General features: G+C 41.6%; 2 protein-coding genes across 10 annotated transcripts in view; one reads left to right on the top strand and one right to left on the bottom strand.

The window, feature by feature from the left end:
* ASTN2 (astrotactin 2) overlaps window positions 1-21,227 on the bottom strand; it is a 903,825-nt gene that overhangs the window by 215,249 nt on the left and 667,349 nt on the right. The window lies entirely within an intron of this gene.
* TRIM32 (tripartite motif containing 32) lies at window positions 4,461-17,023 on the top strand. Of its 3 annotated transcripts, none has more exons than XM_077143611.1 (2): window positions 4,461-4,510; window positions 13,953-17,023. In XM_077143611.1, the coding sequence occupies exon 2, from the start codon at window positions 14,038-14,040 to the stop codon at window positions 15,997-15,999; it is 1,962 nt and encodes a 653-aa protein (XP_076999726.1). In that variant the 5' UTR covers window positions 4,461-4,510; window positions 13,953-14,037; the 3' UTR covers window positions 16,000-17,023. The 3 variants fall into 3 exon arrangements, with proteins under 3 accessions (XP_076999726.1, XP_076999731.1, XP_076999739.1); XM_077143616.1 differs by having other exon boundaries at window positions 4,468-4,510; window positions 13,956-17,023; XM_077143624.1 differs by lacking the exon at window positions 4,461-4,510 and adding an exon at window positions 8,116-8,553.

Raw genomic sequence — 21,227 nt, 5'->3', positions numbered from 1 at the left:
TAAAGTGAATAATATATAATATGTACGTTATACAAAGTAATTTTAAAATGTCTCTATGGATGAGGAATGCTAATCTTATGCCAGGGTATATGAAGACACAGGATAAAAATGAGTGCATTTCCCCAGAGTGCATTTTAACCTGAGATTTGGGGGGAAGAATGGTAATTAATTTAACTGATAAGTCATTTAATGTTAAACAAGCAAACAAACACAGATATTATTTTTTAAAAGGAAAAAGAGAGTTGATTGTCAGTTTTGTTGTTTTTAATGGCACACTTAAGCTACATCCCCAGATCTTCAGGAGCACCATTAGCTCCTCTCTGTGAATGGAGAAATGTCATATAAAAATATAAACCATCCTGAATTAAGACTTTGTGTTTATAACTGTGGATTTTAGCAATAGGGTGCTAAGTCCTCCCACTTAGACTAAGAAAGGGGTATAAGTCAGGTCTCAGGGCTGGGAAGAAACCATTTGACAGCAACTTGCCCCATACCCCACCGACAGCACAGGAGTTGGAAGAGGTACCCAGGACCCTGCCCAAAGGGACCCCCATCCTGACCATGAAACAAGCCTCACTAAGGGAACAACACGGCAAGAAACCAGGATAGAGGCAACCTCCGCTCTCCTCCAGCACTGTTGCTCAGAACAGCTCATCTGAGAGCTTTGCTTGACAGGATTATGCCATGTGGCTTTAGTGACAGTCATGAAGGTTCCACATTTCTTGACTTCCTAAGCACTGTCATCTCCTTATCTGTTTCGAGTTTTACACCAAACCTTACTCAATAAAATAGAGAGCTGTTGTCATAAAATGCTGCATAGTGGTTAGAAGCATTTTATCAATCTGACAAGCCTGGATTTGTATCCTAGCTCGACCATTTCCCTGGTGGTGACTGTGAACAAGCTATTTAATCTTTCTGCACCTCTGTTTGCTCCTCTGATATCTACTTGAATAGGTGGTGAGTAGATCATGACTGGTGACAATATATGTGAAGTGCCTGGCATATTGTTGGTACTCAAAAAATGGCAGCTCTTAGCTGGCTGACCCCACGAAGTTATGTTGCAGTTAAAATAACTCCAGGCTAGACAGGGAATGAGACTGCCTTAGGTCACATTACAGAGTCTGACTCACTCAGGAGCTCTTCTGTGCTGGGTCCAGTGCTAACAGATGTGACTGCGAACACTGACCTTCAGAATAGGCAAGAGGATGATAAAATCTGACCAGACTTTGTGAGAAATCAAATTGCAAGTCTTGGAACTTGCTGAGCGGCAATTGAGCACATCAGAGCTCCCAGGAGCCCAGGACTGTGGGAAAAGCAAGTACTCCTCCTCCTCTGACCTTGGGAAGTTCAGCCTGCACCCACTAGCTGCCAATTCTGAGCAAAACCTGTGCCGGGCTTTTTAGTCCCAGACTGTGCTCCCTACTAAGCCCAGTCATGACTCAATCTATTGCTGGCCTCTACTCAAACTGCAGAGGCCTGGAAGTGCATCACTGAGGTCTCAGAGAGCTATGTCAACTCAGGAGTCCAGAGCCCCCAGGCCTGATCTAGGGATGCCTGAAATATATCAAGCTAGCCTCCTGGGGTCCTCAGCATCTGCAATACTATGTGCTGGGGCTTTTGTAGACAAGGCCCAGAGAAGTGTGAGAGCTAATTTTAATTTTTAAAAAGTAACTTATTAAGTGCAAAACATTACGCGTTCATAATCTCAGTTAATTCTCAGGGCAAACATCATCTACATTTAGAGATAAAGATATGGACTGTAGAATACAGGGTAAAGGATGATATGGTCCATATTTTAAAACTTCAACTTCTGTGTGAGGCCAAAGGAAGTGATGTTATTTAGTGCAAAATTTATATTTTGGGTGGCACATTATCCTATTTAACTTGTATAGTCAGTTTATTTGAACACTATAATTACATGGAATCTTAAATAGGGCATGAGATCTTGTTGGTTTGTACAGGTTAAAGTGATGCCGCAAGACATCCCAGATTAATTTGGGCCAAGAATAAAAAGGTATTAGCAAAGTCCCCTTGGGGAACTGGGGAGAAAAAAGGAAATATTCAACTTCCCCATCTTGGGAATTCCTGATATTCTCTCAAGCAGTGGGGACAACAAATTCAATAGGCTAGGCCCTCGATCTTGGGGCCACCCTATAAAATTTATTCCTGCAAAAGAGAAGTTAAGCCCACTTATAATTATGCCTAAGAGTCACCCCTAGAGAATCTCTTTTGTTGCTCAGATGTGGCCTCGCTGTCTAAACCAAGGCAGCAGGTGGACTCATTGACCTACCCCCTGTATGGGACATGACTCCAAGGTCTGTAAATTTCCCTGGCAATGTGGGACAGAACTCCCAGTATGAGCTGGGACCCAGCATCATGAGATTGCAAAAGCCTTCTTGACCAAAAGAGGGAAGAGAAAAAAGAGACAAAATAAGGTTTCAGTGGCTGAGAGATTTCAGACAGTCAAGAGGTTATCCTGGAGGTTATTCGCATGCATTATATAGATATCCCTTTTTAGTTTATGCTGTATTGCAATGGCTGGAGGAAAGTACCTAAAACTGCTGAGATGTTTTCCAATAGCCTTAATTTTTGAAGACGACTGTATGACTATATAACCTTTACAATGTGACCATGTGATTGTGAAAACCTTGCGTCTGATACTCCTTTTACCCAAGGTATGGACAGATGAGTAAAAAAATAAAGATAATAAATAAATAAATAATGGGGGGAGATAAAGGGTAAAAAATGGGGTAGATTGAAATACTAGTGGTCAGTGAGAAGAAGGGGTAAGGGGTATGGGACGTGTGAGTTCTTTACTTTTTACTTTTTTTTTTTTTCTGAAGTGATGCAAATGTTCCAAAAATGAACATGGTGATGAATACACAAGTATATGATGATATTGTGAGCCACTGATTGTATACTATGTATGGACTGTATGTGTGTGAAGGTAGCTCAATAAAAATATTTTAAAACAAAGAAATGGATAGAGAGATTAATCGAGGTTAAGAGGGTGGGTTCTCAAAATTGGGTTCAAGTCTGGGTCCCACCATCTATGAGCATTGGCCTTGTTATTCAACCATCTGGGCATCAGTTGTTTTATCTCATGGGATTCTTATGAGGATTAAATGATTTAAACATATGCAATGCTTAGCTGCAGCCAGACATTAAGTTAAGGATGTTGGTTTTGTCACTGTTGTTGTTTTATTATTGTGGTTGATTGAATTATGTACCCCAATTTAGCTTGTTTTTAATTTCAAGCCACACTTTTGTGAGTGTGAACCCATTGTAAATAGGACCTTTAGAAGATATTAACTTTAATATTAAGGTGTGGTGTGGTCCAGTTGAAAAAGGGTGGGCCTAGAGTCCTTTAAACGCAGAAGAAAGTCAGGCATAGAGAAAGTCATGGTGAGAAGCTGCAAGTCAGCAGAAACCTGGAAGAACACAAAGGAACCCAAGGATTGCCAGCCAGAGAGAACACCAGTGCCCTCCTCAGGAGGAAGCAAGCCACTTTCAGCCTCTGAAACCATGAGCCAATAAATTCCTGTGGTTTAAACCAAACCCATTGTGTGGTATGTGCATAGCAGGTATAGTAGCCTGGCAAACTGAGGCAATCATTGTTTGGGGTCATAAAACTAAACGGGATTTCCAACCCTAAGGCATTCTACTTCAGAGCGTCTTTGTGCTCCTAAACTATATAGTATGGTCACCTGCAGGACAGGTAATTGGTCCCAAATAACCCAAAGGGCCACATGTCCTGGCTTGCCAGTAGGTTAGACCACCTCCCACCTGGAAAGACCCTTCCCCAACCCTCTCCCCTCTAAAGCTAGCCTTAGGCTTGGGTTCCTGGGTAGCTTCCGTCTGCAGGGACAGGAGCTGCAGGATATATTCCCTATAGGTACCTTTGCTGTTTTCCTCTCAGCCAAGTAAGCAAAAAACTCCTTCTCAAACGCAAAGTGTTATAAGATAAACATGTCTCCAGTATTATATATGTCATGGGGAGAAATATGAGACCTGCGACACTGCCTTGTAAGCGAGTCCAGAGTAAAAGTAACATTCTTTCTTTGGCCTATTTCTCAGATGGGAAAGCTGAGGGTTAGCGAGATCATTTCTGTAAGCTGCCAAGGTTTTGTTGGCGACAATCCCGGACAGTCACGTTTTAGTGGAGGGGTTTAGCTCCCGACTCGTTGCATGAACTTGGGACAGTCCATTTCGGCCGTGGGCCTCAGCATCTTCATCCGTGCAATGTGACAGGAACCTGGATTATCAGGAAACCTTTCCAGAGACCCCAGTTCCTCGCCAAGGGGTTGCCACAACCGGGCCGCAGGGCCTGGAAAGCTTGGCCGCGCGCGACTACAAGCCCCAGCATACCTCGGGGGGGAGGCGGGGTGCAGTGATGGACAGGAGGCTCTACGAATTGGCGCTCGCCAAGAGGAGCGAAGCGGCGCATGCGCAGAGAGCGGCGGGCGGGAGGGCTAGGGGCTGTGGACTCGTCGGAGCCGCTGGCGGTCAGGTAGGGGGCGGGAAAGAGGGTCGGGAATGAGGGACCCCGGCTGGAGTCCTGGGTGGTGGCTGCGCGGCGAGATGAGGTGTCGTGCTGGCGCATAGCGTCTGGGCCCGCGTCCAAATAACAAGCTCTGGGGACCGGATCAGAGGGGTAGGATGAGGTGGGGGTGGGGCATTAGGGGCAGGCTCTGGAGGGATTCGATGGGGCTGGGGAGCTCTGAGGAGCTGCAGCTGGGATTGTGGGGGCTCAGGGAAGGTTTCCTGTGCAGCATTTCGGGAACTGTGAGGTAATGTGGGGCTCTGAGGAACGCGGAGTGCAGTATCTGGAGATGTGGGGATATCTGAGGACCCTGGAAGGACCTGGGATGCCAGATTTGGATAATTGGAGGGAATTTGGGGGCCTTGATGAGATTTAGGGTGCATGATCTCAGGATGTTTCAGAAAATCTGAGTGTGTATCCATTTGGGGGGTTAAGTTCTGAGATCACAGAGAGCAGGAGCGATTCTAATTGGTAAAGAGGGAAGGTTTTCCTGAGTAGGATACCAAAAAAATTGAGGGGCGAGTTTTGTGGGGATCAGTGAGATGTATTGTCTTGCTAGCTAAAAGAAGGGACCTAGCCAAGGTTTGAAGTCAATACGTGATATGGGGTGGATAAAAAGGATGAGCAACCTAATAGGATGCAGGGGATGGGGCTAAAACTAAATGGAGGTCAGAAATCTAAGGTGAGAATTGGGTGTTTGGAAGAGGTAGGGGTGCGAAGCTGAAGGCTTCAGAGATTGGAAGTAGGGATTAAGGAAACTGTGTTAATTGGACTTGGGACATAAGGATGAAGGTTGCAATACAGAGCCCAAAAGATTGGAATTTTGTATTGTAAAAGGATTGGGAATAGGATTTGGAGAGGATTGAAGGGGAGGGGGGAGTGAAGGATCATAACTGACAAATGGAATTAAAAGGCTCTTAATAGGTTGGTGGGTTGGTGTCTCTGACTGCTAAAAGAATTTTCCTGAAGTCTTTGTATGGGAACAGAGGGAGTTCTGGGGATCCTAGGACCTAGAGGTGATGTATGAAAGTGTGTATGAAAACATGAAGCTTAACATGTTTAGGGGTTCAGGAAAGAAGTCGTAAGTCTTCAGAGATCAGGACTCCTAAAGGAGCCTAACTTTCCCTACGAGGGGCACAATCTCCTCCACTTATTCACCCAAGTTCTCTTATCATGAGGCAGGCATGCCACTGCCACCAAGTCCACTCTGATCCTGGACTAGCTGAAAGTGGTGGGCCTGGGGAGAAGGAGAGAAATCAAAGAAGGGATAAAGCAAAAAGCTATTCAAAGTCATCCTCCTAGACGCCCCCTTCCCTGCCCTACAAGCTGCAAGGTTCTAGAGACCTCCAGGGGAATGAGGAAACATTTTCTCAGGCCTTCTTTTCCTCATCAATTCAATAAGCGGATTGAATGAGTTCATATGTAAGGACGATTACAGCTCAAAGCAGTCAGTGGCTTTGTGAACAAGGCGCCTGGACAGGGAGAAAATCTAGGGAAAAAGGTAACTCATATTTACCAAGCATTTAGTTTTGTGCCAGGCTCCAAAGCAGTTGTTCTTAAGCAGGGGCAGTTTTGTCCCCCAGTGGATATTTGGCAATTTCTGGAGACATTTCTGGTTGTTCAAACTGGGGAGGGGGTGCTACTGGCATCTGGTGGGTAGAGACCAAGGATGCTGCAAAACATCCTATAATGCCTCCACAATAAAGAATTATCCATCCCAAAACAACGCTAGTGTGGAGGTTTAGGAATCCTGACTTATTTTTCTTCACTTTTTATTGAGTTACTTAACCTCTTTATACCTAGGCTCTGCATCAGTAAAAAGGGATTAATAACAGGACCTACGTTATTATTTCAGCCCATTCCTCTCTAGTGAAAAAAAAAAGGATTGCCCAGTGGGTATTACCAAATACCAAATAGAACTCTAAAGGGGAGCAGGTTAATTTATCTGGTTAGGTAAGGTGAACTGGATTTTGTTCTTTGTTTGCTCTTAGACTAGACCAGTGGATGGATAAGAGGAGGAGCTTGAGGTTAGATGGTAAAATGGGGTACAAGGGACTAAGGAGAGAGGTATAGAAGCCATTGGCTAGGGAAAATACCTTCAAAGCAGGGACTGAGGCTAAAGGCAGTCAAAACATGACAGGAGAGCAACTACTGTGGCCTGAAGGCTCTTTTTTGGGTATCTTTCCCCTGGGACAGAATAGCAGTTTTAGCTCTGTCAGCTCAAAGACTAGCTACAGCATTGCTGAAGCCAGTTCAGATCTGAGGGCCAGAGATTTAGCTGCAATATCCCATTCCCTCCTCCCCAAAAGGAAAATAGGTAATGGGAATCAGAGGCCTGAAGCCGAAAATCCTTACTCTACTACTAATTTACTGTGAGACCTTGGATAAGCACTTGCCCTGTCAGCCTCAATCTATTAAGAATATGAACTGCCATTTAAAGAGTGCTTATTATGTATCAAGCACATATCGTGCATTATCTCATTTGATCCTGCCAATGATCTAGGTGTTATTCCCCATCTGACAAGGTGTTATTCCCCATTAGATGAGGAAACTAACAGGTTATATGATTCTTCTAAGGCTACAGAGTAAGTGCCAAAGCTGAGATGAGAACCCAGTTATGTCTGGCCCCAAAGTTACATTATACACCTTACGAGAAAGGTTTTGCAACTCTGAGAGCACAAATGTCTCCATCTGGAGAGTGGTTGATACACAGGATCCTTGAAGTGGATCACTGCCCATGTACACTTCTAGTAGAACAATCAAATTTTAAAATTATTCCTAGGTTCCTTTAATAACCTCTTAGCCAAACTCCCTAAAGGTAATAACAACCTAAGTAGTCAGTGAACTATAGCATGTATTTTGAATTGGTGTGATTTTATGGCTTGTAGTTGACATACCTGGATTTGAACTCCAGTTCTATTGCTTATCAGCTTTGAAACCTTGGGCAGGTTACATTTCTCTGAATCTTGATTTCCTTATTTTTAACGAGGTATAATACATATTTCACACAGTATTATGAGAATGAAAGATAATGTATAAAAGGTGCCTGACATTCAATAAATAGTAGTTGTTTTATGAGAGGTAGCAATTATAAGAGGAAGACAATGCTGGAAGGATGTTGTTTTGCCAAAATTCGGTGACCTTCTTTCAATCTCCCCAAGATTCTTTTCCCTTTTTGTACCTTCTGCAGGATCTGCTTACTGATGCTTTAGTTAAAATCTCCTGAGAACACATGTCAGAATGCAGAGAAAGGATTGAAGGATAATTGAGTGGGTTGAGATGAGTTTGAGGTCCTTTGAGAGAAGGCTGTTGATTTTGCTCTTGACCTTTTTTTTTCTCTTTATTTATTGGCAGCATTATTGTTACCCAAATGTTTGTGGACGATTCGAGGAACTTTTCCAAGTCCTCCAATTTTAACGGAAGAAAAGAACAGGCAAGAGGCATGTGTTTTCCCAGCAAACCCTATTATTGACTTAACCTGCCATTGACAAAGTTTAGCTAAAGTTTCCTTGTCAACAAACACATCTTCTGGGTTATGTGTTTCATACTGGCATAAGTTTGGAGTCTTGTCTGGGTTTCCTTATAAGCTCCTACTTGTTGAGTTTATCTTAACGATCTGTAGGTGCCTTAAATGCCCTGCATAATGTAGACTTCATCAGGATCCTCTGGCACACACAGGATTGGGCAAATGTCAGGTGGTGTCCTTACTGATGTCCTTAAAATGAGTCTTGCTAGCCACTCCCAGAGAGTGACCATGGGTGGCATGGAGATGGTTATGTGCTTGATTAGCATTCTGTTAAAATGCAAGGGGAATAAATGTGACATAAAAGGAATGTGATAAACCTTGAAAAAACAAAACAAAACAATGAAACCAAGGATGTTTATGTCTTTTGAAAAGAAATGTAGTAACGCTTTTTTTATGTTTTCTAATTTTTAGATGAAGACCTCTATTTATTTCTGTTTTTGCTCAAAATTATATCTTCAATGCCTGTCACAGTGTCTGATTCATAGTACGTACTCAGTAAACATTTGTTTAGTTCATTAATTAAAATTCTCCAGTTTTGCTGATGATTTAGATCTCCAAGGGAATGACACCAGCATAGGAAGCAGAGCTATTTGGAGAACTACCTCCTGGTGGGGACTCAGACATTGGATGGAGGTTTAAAATTTTAGTTTGTCTCTAATCCTTTGACTCTAAGATCAGTTAAAGCAATATCCAGCAAAGGCTCAGGATTTTTATTTTTGAAAGTTATGTATCTGATGCCTTGGGTATGATTTGCCTGTTGAAAAGTGCCTGTTTGTTTCTGTTCATATGCTGGGCAGCTGCAGCAGCGGTTGTTGCTGCTGCTACTATTACAGGCTATTGTTTACTGCACAGTTAATCGTATGCCTGGCTTGGGACTGTGCTAAGAAAGTATTTTACATACATAATCTCATTTATTCTTTACAATAACCCTGTGAGGTAGTACTATTTAAAGGCCCCTTTTTATAGATGAACTGAGAACTAGAGAAATTAATCAACTTGACCAAGTTGCAATAAGTAGTCAAGCTAGGATTCAAACCCAGAAAGCCTCATACCTGAGCTCACTTTCTTAATCTGTAAAATACTGTCTACCCTCAGTTCCTACCTTTTAGACCCAGATCTGCCATATGATTTATGAGGGCTTGTATTCCTCTTTTGATCATCTTTTCTTCATCTATATTATGGAGTGATTGGCATAAGATCCTCTTTGAGGTCATTCTAATTGTAGCATTCCATTCTAGTACCTGTTAGAAGGAGTTGCAACAGCTTGTTTTCCAGACAAAAAAAAGTTCTGAATTCTGTAGCTCCTGAGTTTCTAGCCTGGATGTCTAATATCCTCAATCAAATCCCTCCAAAGCTGATTAGTCCTTTTATTCATCTCTGTGTGCCTTTATATGCCATAAAAGGAAAGGTTCTTCATCCTTTCGAAATTCTATTTATTTGGTACTAAAATGATGATAAAATAGCAACCTTTTATTACATACCTACCAGTTTTGAGAGCAAGCACATTTTATGTACTATGCCTCATCATCACAGTAACCTTTTTATAAATTAAGAAAACAGGTTTAGAGAGGTTAAGTAACTTACCCACAATTTGCAAATGAAAGTGTTGAGATTTGAACCCGGTTTTGTATGACTCCAAGGTCCATGAATATCTTTATTTTGTTTTGTTTTTTGCTTGTATCTTACTACCCTGGTTACTTATTTCATGGACTGGGAAAATCCAGAGGTGCCAGATGCCAGCTAGATCAGGCTGGGATGATTGGAGAGTTTTCCTGAGTTTTAGGGCAGCCAGAGCAGACATAGCCTAAGGGGGAGGAGCTTATCTGGAACTGAAGAGCTGAGGTTGTATCAGTATGAGAAGTGCATGAGATCTAACGGGTTAGCTGAGGTGATTGAGATGAGATGAGAGATCAGGAGTTGAGGGGACAGAGTACATAATATGAAACAAGTTCAAGGATCACATGAAGGCATCCAAGATCATGAATAGCATGTTAGACGTTCATTCTGATTGGTTGCAGATTGTATGGCTAGCAGAAAATGGACAGCTAGTTTAAAGACTTGATAAGTAAGACAATAAGACAGTTCCACCTGTCTAGTCTTTTCAGGGAAACTGAGGTCAAATAGACTTTCCATCTGAGCCATTCACAATACTTAATAATGACCAGATGTGCACTTTTGAAAGAGAGCAACTGCATCTGCCTGTCATATGGCTGCAGTTCAAGCAGGGATCTTTCTGAAAGCAGTGTTCCCAGTCCTGGAAATGGGAGGAGTGTTTCTGGCTTTTTCTAGGTCTTAATCTACATGCTTGATGCTTTAGTGATGGAAACTCAAATTTACCTGGCAAAGCATGGCAGCTTCGAGGCAGTAGTCCTTGACATTCTCTTCTGCCACAGAGAGCCTGGTGAAGCTGCAGGCAGTTATGGATGTGAGCACAGTGAAATCCTTTTTTCTTTTTCAAGCTTAGAACTTAGGAAAGCAGGAAGCTTTTTAATTGAAGGAGGTGGCAAGAATTGGGGAAAGAATTTGCTGGTATTTTACAAGTTGGCAGCCTTGTTTAATTAGCTGATAGGCAGTGCCAGCTCTGGGGAGAACAGATGTCCCTATGCATTGTAAGGTAACATGCTCTATATCCAAACACCAAATGGTACCCTCTGTCTAATGTCTCAGATGATATAAAGGGGACTGAAGCTATTTAGAATTGAAATGGTTTGCACGGATCTTGAGTTGAGGTTTCTAGCAGTTTTTCTATTATCTTGTCCTAGTACATGGCATTTAAGATTTCAGCATTCACTGCTTAATATATTCACACGAAGGGTTATAGGTTCATGTTATGTTGTAATTTGTTATTTTGTTGAGTCATAATTTCAAGGCTGGTAATGTGGGAGTGGGTCACTCAACTAATAAATCAGTCTAACCCATGCCATAGCAGCTGAATCTCATAATTGTACTATTGTTTCCTTTCCCTTGTGGAGAATAGTAAATGCTATAAGGCATTGTTTCCCAGAGCATGATCTAGGGAACATTAGTTAATAAGAGTTATACGACAGTTTTAAAAAAAATGGCTTTAGGTAATGTTGGACTAAACAAAGATCTGTACTGTAGGATTTCTCAAAAATTTAATGTTGCTAATGTGTTCTTTGAAGAAGGGCATCTATATTTTGTAGTTTTCTCAAACGTGTTTGACCAAAGCACTTTATTTTGGAAAGGACTAGTATTTCACAGAATATACTTTGACAACACTCTTCTAGAGGTATTTAAAAATGTGGTTGTTCACATAGTCATTGATGGCTTTTGATGATTAACATTCATATGCTACATAGATGGTCTGTTATTAACTCAGATCCTCTGCTCTTTCTACAGACTTGGGTTCTGGCTTGTAAAGTAAGGGAAATGTAGTGGGTTGGGGTCAGAAAGACCCAGGTTCATATGTTGGCTCCACCCTCTTTGAGCTGAGTGACCTTGAGCCAGTTTTTCTGAGCCTAGTTTCCCCATCTGTAAAATAGGATCATAAAAAATTACCTACATCTTAGAGTTATTATGAGTATTAAATGAGATGCATCTTGTGTTGTGTCTACCACCTAATGGGCAGTAAATGTATACTGTTTCCCTTCCTGCAGAAGGTCAAGCCTGTAGGGAGGTAGGACTGAATTTAAATAAGTTGTGCATGTCTGCTGCTGAATGTTTTAGATTGTATTCCAAAGCTAAATTTGGGGAAAATTTGTTAGAATATGTATCTTTGCTTTGACTTCTATCTATATGCCTGGAGAAAGAGTTGACCACATTTGCAAAGCTTTTCTCAGCTTTCAGCATTGTCCTTAAAACCAAGCTAACTTGCCCTCCACCTCCACCTTCTCCTTGGTTGACCATCTGCACATCATGAGACTGCACAGGTGCAGCTGTAGGCTTTGAGTATAAAAATGCTAAATTTACCCATGTGCCTTATTTGTTACATCTGTTCATTTTGATTTTAGGTATAAATTGATAATGACATAAGCTGCAGAGCACTGAGATCTCTGTGGTTCTACTTCATAAGTACATGTGGATTGAGGAAGGTGGAAGTATTCTTCTTACATAGTGAGTAAAGAAAGGGGTGACCCAGGCCAGAAATAAACTGTCTTGATAAGGTGCCACCACGTCCTAAATCATTCAGCCTTGAGTCCTTGGTCTTCTGGGGGCTCTTCACAACTCCTTTCCACCTGAGTCCTCTAACCCAGTCCATTCAGCTTTCAGTCTTACTGATTGAACTTCTGTAATATTGCCCAAATGCATCTTCTTTCCATTTCCTCCCTAGTTCAGGTGCCCCATTTTTGCAGAAGCTTCCAAACCGGTTTCTCCAGTTTCTCCCCCAACTCTAATACAACTTTGATCACATCTGTTTTTTGCTCCAAAATATTCATTGTCTTATCATTCCCTTTCAAAAGTTTCAAAAGTTTCATTGAGTCTCTGAAGATCTTGTATAAACATTCCCCACTTTACCTTTCCAAGTGTGTTAGTTTGTCCCTCCCCCCACTGTGTTCTCCCACAATTCTAACTTGAGAAGAGAAAAAATAACTAAAAATCATTTGTGTTTTTTTGATGCTGAGCCAAATCTTAGCATTCTACACAATACAAATATTTCTTCTACTAACCCTGTAGCAGCAATATTATTCCCATTTTAGATGATAAAGAAATTAAAACTTAAAGTGTTCTCTGTTCTTAGCAATATTTGAACTTCTTGCCTTTTCCCTTGCTTTCCAACCTTTGTTAAAGCTGTACCCTCTGCCTGGAACTCCCTTTCCTCTATCTCCACTTATCTATGCACCTTTTTGGGCTCATACCAAATGTCATCAAATGTCATCTCTCCTCTGAAAGTTAAGTAGAATGAGTCTTTTAAACCTCCATCAAACTTAGTTTATATTTCATCTATGATACCAGTTTTTGCCTTGATTATTATTTATCTACATGTCTTGTCTTCTCTACTAAAGTTTGAGCATCTGAAGCTTAGGATCTGTGTCTTGAAAATCTCTCTGTATCCAGTATAGTGCGTGCTACCTAGATTTACTAGATGGATGGATAGGTGTGTAGGTAGGCAGATAGATGATTAGAAAATACACATTTTCTGATCTAATGCTTTCATGGTCACCTAAAGCCAATCATCATAAATTTCTATTTCTCTAGATGATTTATAGCTCCTCCCCAAACATTATATTGTGACCTCTTAGACCTCCATGCTTTCTTCATGCAGTTTTCCTTGCCTAAAATAAATTTCTCTCTCATTGCCTGATTTATCTCTGGTGTGTCATTCTTCTGGGAGAGCTTCCCCAGTTCTTCTAGGCAGAATCAATTCCTCCCTCCACTATGCTTCCGCAGAACTTCATGTATACATCCATTGCTGAACATATTCCTTTTAGTGTAAATGGTTCTAATATAAATTATAAGCTGTTAATTTCACAAAATATAAAAACTTCTAACACTTATACAAGCATACTACTTGCCAAGTGCAATGCTAAATGTGTCATATTCATTATGTTATTTGATCCTTACAACAACCATATAAAGTAAGCATTATTATTATTTCTATTTTAGAGATGGGTGATAGGGAAGCCCGGCTTTAGGAAGTTTAGGTTACTTCCTTAAGGTCACTCAACTAAGTGTCAGAGAGGAGGGGTCATACTTGAAGTGTCTGAAGTAGGACATCTAAACCTGAATTCTTACCCACTAGGCAATGACCTGTTTTATTCCCCTGTATATCACCATCACCTAACACAGCAGGTCCCTGTAAAATATTTGTTAAATAACTGAATGACTGAATTAGTGATGGTATCATTCTCTAGATATTTCTTAAATGAATTAATTCACATAGGCAATGGGAAATGAACAATTTTTTTTTTTTTTTCTCTTTAGCAGGAATTTGACCGGTTGGGCATGAAAACAGGTGGTAAACTCTTCAGTTCTGGACTGTGCTAATAGGACCCTTTAAAGAAGAGCCATGGCTTCAGCGGCAGCTTCACATCTGAATCTGGATGCCCTCCGGGAAGTACTGGAATGCCCCATCTGCATGGAGTCCTTCACAGAGGAGCAGCTGCGGCCCAAGCTCCTGCACTGTGGCCATACCATCTGCCGTCAGTGCCTGGAGAAGCTACTGGCCAGTAGCATCAATGGTGTCCGCTGTCCCTTCTGCAGCAAGATTACCCGCATAACCAGCCTGACCCAGCTGACAGACAACCTGACAGTGCTGAAGATCATTGACACAGCTGGGCTCAGTGAGGCTGTGGGGCTGCTTATGTGCCGGTCCTGTGGGCGGCGACTGCCTCGGCAGTTTTGCCGGAGCTGTGGTGTGGTGTTATGTGAGCCTTGCCGAGAGGCGGACCACCAGCCTCCTGGTCACTGTACCCTCCCTGTCAAGGAGGCAGCTGAGGAACGGCGTCGGGACTTTGGAGAGAAATTGGCCAGTCTGCGGGAGCTTATGGGAGAGCTGCAGCAGCGGAAGGTAGCCTTGGAAGGTGTCTCCAAGGACCTTCAGACAAGGTATAAAGCAGTTCTCCAGGAGTATGGGCATGAGGAGCGCAGGATCCAGGAAGAGCTGGCTCGTTCTCGGAAGTTCTTCACAGGCTCTTTAGCTGAGGTTGAGAAGTCTAATAGTCAGGTGGTAGAAGAACAGAGTTACCTGCTTAACATTGCAGAGGTGCAAGCTGTTTCTCGCTGTGACTACTTCCTGGCCAAGATCAAGCAGGCAGATGTAGCACTGCTAGAGGAGACAGCTGATGAGGAGGAGCCAGAGCTCACTGCCAGCCTACCCCGGGAACTTACGTTGCAAGATGTGGAGCTCCTCAAGGTAGGCCATGTCGGCCCCCTCCAAATTGGTCAAGCTGTTAAGAAGCCCCGGACAGTGAACATGGAAGATTCCTGGGCCGTGGAGGCTGCAGCCTCTGATGCTTCCACATCTGTTACATTTAGAGAGATGGACCTGAGCCCTGAAGAAGTGGTTGCCAGCCCTAGGGCCTCACCTGCTAAGCAGCGAGGTCCTGAGACAGCTGCCAATATCCAGCAGTGCCTCTTTCTCAAGAAGATGGGGGCCAAAGGCAGCACTCCAGGCATGTTCAACCTTCCAGTCAGTCTCTATGTGACCAGTCAAGGAGAGGTGCTGGTCGCTGACCGCGGCAACTACCGTATACAGGTCTTCACCCGCAAAGGCTTCTTGAAGGAGATCCGTCGCAGCCCCAGCGGCATTGATAGCTTTGTGCTGAGCTTCCTTGGGGCTGATTTACCCAATCTCACTCCTCTCTCCGTGGCCATGAACTGTCATGGGTTGATTGGTGTGACTGACAGCTATGACAATTCCCTTAAGGTATATACCTTGGATGGCCACTGTGTTGCCTGTCACCGGTGTCAGCTGAGCAAACCGTGGGGCATCACAGCCCTGCCATCTGGCCAGTTTGTGGTAACCGATGTGGAAGGTGGAAAGCTCTGGTGTTTCACTGTTGACCGAGGAGCAGGAGTGGTCAAATATAGCTGCCTCTGCAGTGCTGTGCGGCCCAAATTTGTCACCTGTGATGCTGAGGGCACTGTATACTTTACCCAAGGCTTAGGCCTCAATCTGGAGAATCGGCAGAATGAGCACCACTTAGAGGGTGGCTTCTCCATTGGCTCTGTGGGCCCTGATGGGCAGCTTGGTCGTCAGATTAGCCACTTCTTCTCGGAGAACGAGGATTTCCGCTGCATTGCTGGCATGTGTGTGGATGCCCGTGGTGACCTCATTGTGGCTGATAGCAGTCGAAAGGAAATTCTCCACTTTCCTAAGGGTGGGGGCTACAGTGTCCTCATTCGGGAGGGGCTTACCTGTCCAGTGGGCATTGCCCTTACTCCTAAGGGGCAGCTGTTGGTCTTGGACTGTTGGGATCATTGCATCAAGATCTACAGTTACCACTTAAGAAGATATTCCACCCCTTAAGGGAAAAGAAATAGCAGTTTCTTCTGCTCCAAGCCAGCTTTACTTCCCTTACTCCTCAGTTGTCAGTGGTACTATAGAGTAGACTCCGCCTGTGTCCTGACTCCAACTAGTTAGTCCTAGAATTTTAGAGTCTCTGACTTTTAATTTGTATTCTTTCCTAAATTTAGAGCTGTAATAGATGCATTGTTCCAATAGGATATATAACACACGGGGTTAGCTGAAGTTTGATTAGAAGCTAGGCACTTCCAGGGATACAGTAGAGAGAGCCACTTTAGCTTTTTTGTAGATAGAAATTTGCCTCTACATTGAATCCTTGTTGATTTTCCTCTTTTGGCTTTAATGTACTTGGTCTGTTGTGTCCTTCCTATTAGGATATGCTTCATCTCTGATACTTTCTCTTTAACTCTGGCTGCATTCAGTATGCATGCCCCAGTGGGATCTGCTTCACTTGTCATTGACATTTCAGACATCATATCCGTGTGGCATGATGTCTCAAGTCTGATCACCCTTACCAGTGGGAAAGCTCATTCATTTTAATGCCATCAAGGGAGATAAACAGTCCTTTGGGGATGCAGGGCCTCTCACCAGGGGGGTTCGTGCCATCTTGGATTGGTCTCTCATTGCAGATATGATAGAGAATGTATTGACTCTAGTTGGTTGGTGTTGAAAATGTCAGCCTTGACATTGATTGCCCTTTAAAGGAGCATATGTATTGGAATTATGCCAAAGAATAGGAATATGGGAATAAGCAAACCTGCATGCTAATGTAGTCAGTAAACACTTTTGGATGGTCTGCAGGGCTCATCATTTTTCAAATTATGTTTCTGAACTGACCTGTGCTGAGAGTTGTCTAAGAAATTGTACAACATAGGCCCAGGGTCAACAAAGTAGCCCTAAAACAACCAACCACCAAAACTGTTGGGTCCTTATTCTGTATTTTCCCCAAGTGAGTGCTTAATAGTTGGTTTGGGGATTTATTTCCATTTCTCTATCAAACATTAAATAATTGATAACTGTTTCTTCACCACTTGTGTTCATGTCTCTTAATTATATATGGGATTTGGGGTATAAGAAGAGGGAGAATTTGTACCATACTGTTTTACTTCCTTATCTGACACTATTCTTTGAGAGCATAGAGATCTGCCAGATGAAAAGCCAGTCAAAAGTACCATTATGTAAAGATAATCCATATCTCACTCCTACATACATGTGTACAGTGTCAGTGTTGGAGGTTTAGAATCATTAACACACCCTGTTTTAAATTGAGCTTTCACCATCTGTTTTATCCTTATAATTACAGTTCAAAAAAGGAAGAGAATCTTGTGCTTTTAAGGAGACAGGCTTATGGGTAAAGGAATTTGTGATGTGGTTCCTTAGGCTTTGGTGTTTGAAAAAAAAAAAAAAAATGCTTTTTAGGTGTAGGATGGTGGCCAGCCAAAGAGCTACTCCCTTGCTTTCACTGAAATATACTTTGTAAGGATGAGCTATTCAAAACTGGTGGGGTTTTTTGGGGGGCTTATGACAGCTGCCAAAGATTAAGAAAGGAGGTAAAATGATGCTGAACTAGTTTGTTTTGTGCTTTTCACCTGGAGAAAACCTCGTGTTCTGATTATGAAATTGCATCTGATTTTTAAAGATTATGCAATTGAGAGGAAATTGATTCAATTAAAGTGCATCACAGACAACTCCACTAGTTATTAAAGCCCTTCTATCTGTGGTGGCGCACAGCAGTAGATCTGTCTTTGTTTTCACTGGGGGACCTGCTGCAGCATTAATGGCTGAGACCTTTTGCACATGGCTTGCAGTTGAGAAATTAATATATTATCCTGGGCTGGCTTGAGGTAATGAGGCCAGGGTTTCTCCAGCTGCCGATGCTTTTGGAAGGAAATACTAACACTGATTGGCATTCAGCATTTGTATCTATTCCCATCTCTGAACTGTCCTCATGCTTCAGCCCTCAAATGTAGTAGGTGTCTGCCAGCTCAAAAGGGAAGTGTGGGCTCAATGTTTTTTATTTCTTTTCCTTCTTCTTTTAGGCTATGTGTAGTATAGTCAATACTACACATAACTGATCAACCATGTTCACTAAATTGCAGAGTATGGTCCTAAGCAACTAATTTGCTCAGTTACAGCGCGTTTTTTTTTTTTTAAGCAGCAACAACCTTATTCAAATAAAGTCCTACGTACAAGTCTATCATGTAAAACAGATCAAAGAGCAGCTGCTCTGATGAACAAGCTGCTTTCTCCTCTCACCTAACTTCCTGTGGTTACACCATTGCAAAACTTGTGAATCTATAAGATTTGTTTTCTGAAAACCACTGAACTACACTAACTTCCAGTTCCACTGTATTATCCATATAGCCTTAGACAAGTCACTTATCCCTTCCTTTTCTGGAAAATGTTGAAAATGATTCCTGCCTCCTGGAAAAGTGTGGAAAGTGAGAGATAATAAATGTGAAAATACCCAGTTCAGTTCCTGGCGTAGAATTCAAACTCAAATGACTGCTGGTATTATCTTCTCTTACTGAACTGGTTAAAAGAGAGCCTGGTGGTGTAAGGATGTCCAGCCATGCCAAACAATACCTTCCCGCTAGCCTTACAGGTTCCTAGTTGGCAATCAGAATCTCTCTCAGGCATTTTCTCCCTCTGACCATAAGTCTTCAAATAAATCTGAGTCTCCTGTTCCTCCTTCTGGGTCCCATGAATAATAAAAATATTGGTGAGATAAAGCTATAGGTCTGAGGTCTATGCGTGTAGTTTCTTATAGTCTTCTACCTTTACTTCTGTCCTGCTTATAAAATTGATCCAGGCACCTGCCTGATGGAGACTTTGTCCTCAATTATTTAATTGCCTCAGTTATTTAATTTATTTCATGGTGTTTGTGGGCTCTGCAGTAAACTATTGAGTTTTCTTAGAATAGCTTCTTTACTTTGGATAAAAAGAAATTCCCAGACAGGCCTTTTACAAAGTTTTTAAAAGCTGAAGGCAAACAAATTACTTACAGGTTGGCTAAGCCTCTTCCTCTCTCATTCTGAGTAATATAGAGAGTTTAAGGTTTTTAAGGTTTTGGATCAATGAGATGGATTGCCTCATTTCATTCATGCATTCATTCAATATTTATTGAACATCTGCAGACCAGGCAGTATGCCAGGTATCAGAAAAGAAAAAAAAAATTAATGAGAAATAATATTAACATGTCTATTTTTTCATCAACTATTTCACAGGCCTTTCTGTGTGAAGTCTGAAATCTAGTATCATTCCTAGATTTCCGGAAAGGGCAGGAATAGGCAATGTCTGAATGACTGAATATCAATTCCAATGAACACTACAGTCTGAGATAGTCAGTAGAGGGACACTCCATTCCAGTCAGTAGGATAAACTTGTCTTGGTTCTTATAGTGTTTCTGCAGATAAGGCAGATAAGGCTCAAGGAGTTGTGTTTTTAATCTAGTATTAATTAATGGCCTATTAACCGGTAACTAAGGAATGTTACTCAGCTCTATAAGAAGGAAATGGAAGGCAGAGCCTACTATGAGATTCAGAGCTTTTACTCTGCACCTGACTAAAATGCTGATTTGCACTCAGGACGTGCAGCCCCTCAAGGTATCTCAGAATAAATTATAAAGTAGGTGCCTGGATGAATTATTAGAAGCAAGGCAGTGGTGAGGTAGGAGGTGGTAACAAACTACATTCTTATGACTATCTGTCGTCAGTATCATTAATAATCATGGGACCCTGGCCAAGTCTGAAATTAACTTGGCAACTAGAGACTGGCATTTTATTCTATTTGCAAGGTTACTGGTCATTGGACTTGGGTCTGAATCACATCTATGTCTTTTTAACTAGTTATGTGACCTCAGGTGATTATTATACCTTCATGTCTGTTTGCCTATCTATAAAATAAGCATATTGAACTAAATTATCACTGACGTCTCTTCTAGCTCTATAATTCTAATGAATTTAAGATAGAATTTTAGTCAACTTTTCTCCTAATATTTTTGTACAATCTTTGTTATGTTATTCTTTGTTTGCACCAGAGTAGTAAAAAGAACGTTCAGCTTGGAATCAGCTCCACCTTGACCCAACAGCTTACTCTGCCGCAGTAGTGTAAATGTGGGTCACTTAATAGCCCTGCTGATCTACCATTTCCTCATCTTGTATTTGTTTTTAAAAGGCTGATATGAAACCAAAACGGAATTAAGTATGATAATATATGTAAACATACTTAATTCAGAAAATGTGAGTTGTCTTGTAGGGTGCAAGACAACTCATGTTGAGCTGATGCAGATTCTTCAATAAATATTGGAAGAGATCTCAGACATATTGGTGATGCAACATTATGCTCTGCTATGCTTGGCTTCTTAATTAAAACACCTACTGGAGATAGAGAGGGATTGCTGGAAGAGCAGAGGCAAAACTCATTCACAGCAATGCATCCCCACCATGAAAGCTAGCACATAAAATCCAATGACTACTTATTTGATTAAAATAATTATGATGGTATCTTGACTCTTTGAGAGGTTAGATGGAGTCAGGGTAAAAATATATATATATATGTATATAAATTAAAAACATGGAAACATGAATATTTAGGTATTCTAATAAATTGCTAGCTTAAAATCTTTCCTGAAGTCAATATTCATTAGCTCAGATAATCACAACAATAAAAATTAGCCACAAGTCTCACTTTTGGGTGGAGGTAATATAACATGGTGGTTAAAACTTGGGCTTTGTAAGCAGGGAGGCCGGTATCCAGTCCTGGTCCCCCTACTTTTTCGCTCTATCACTCTTTTTTTTTTAGTCACTTGGCCTTTCTGAGCCTCAATTTCCTCATCACTAATATAAAGGAACTGTTTCCACTGTATTACATTGTTGTGAAGCGATGACAGATTCAAAATGCCAGACATTTTGTAAACTTTGAGTGTAGTTAATATTTAGAAGTCACAGTTAGCTTAATGTATTTGAAAGTTTCTCTCATTTTGGGGATAGAATGATGATATAAAAATGGTGAGAAAAAAGTCTCATTTCATCCTAAACAAAAATTATTCAGTAACTCACTGAAATCTTGATTGAAAACATGAAGAGTTTGTATGTGCCAGTATGTTTATATACAAATACAACTAGGATTTTTGTTTTGGTGATTTACTAAGCTTACCTGGTTATAACTAAAGACAGACTGCATCTTTTTACAGAATATTGAGCTTTCATTCATTCATTCATTAAACATCT

The sequence above is a fragment of the Tamandua tetradactyla genome, chromosome 2 (genome assembly GCF_023851605.1).
Source record: "Tamandua tetradactyla isolate mTamTet1 chromosome 2, mTamTet1.pri, whole genome shotgun sequence".
Classification (NCBI taxonomy): Eukaryota; Metazoa; Chordata; class Mammalia; order Pilosa; family Myrmecophagidae; genus Tamandua; species Tamandua tetradactyla.
This window is presented reverse-complemented; position numbering and strand designations above follow the sequence as displayed.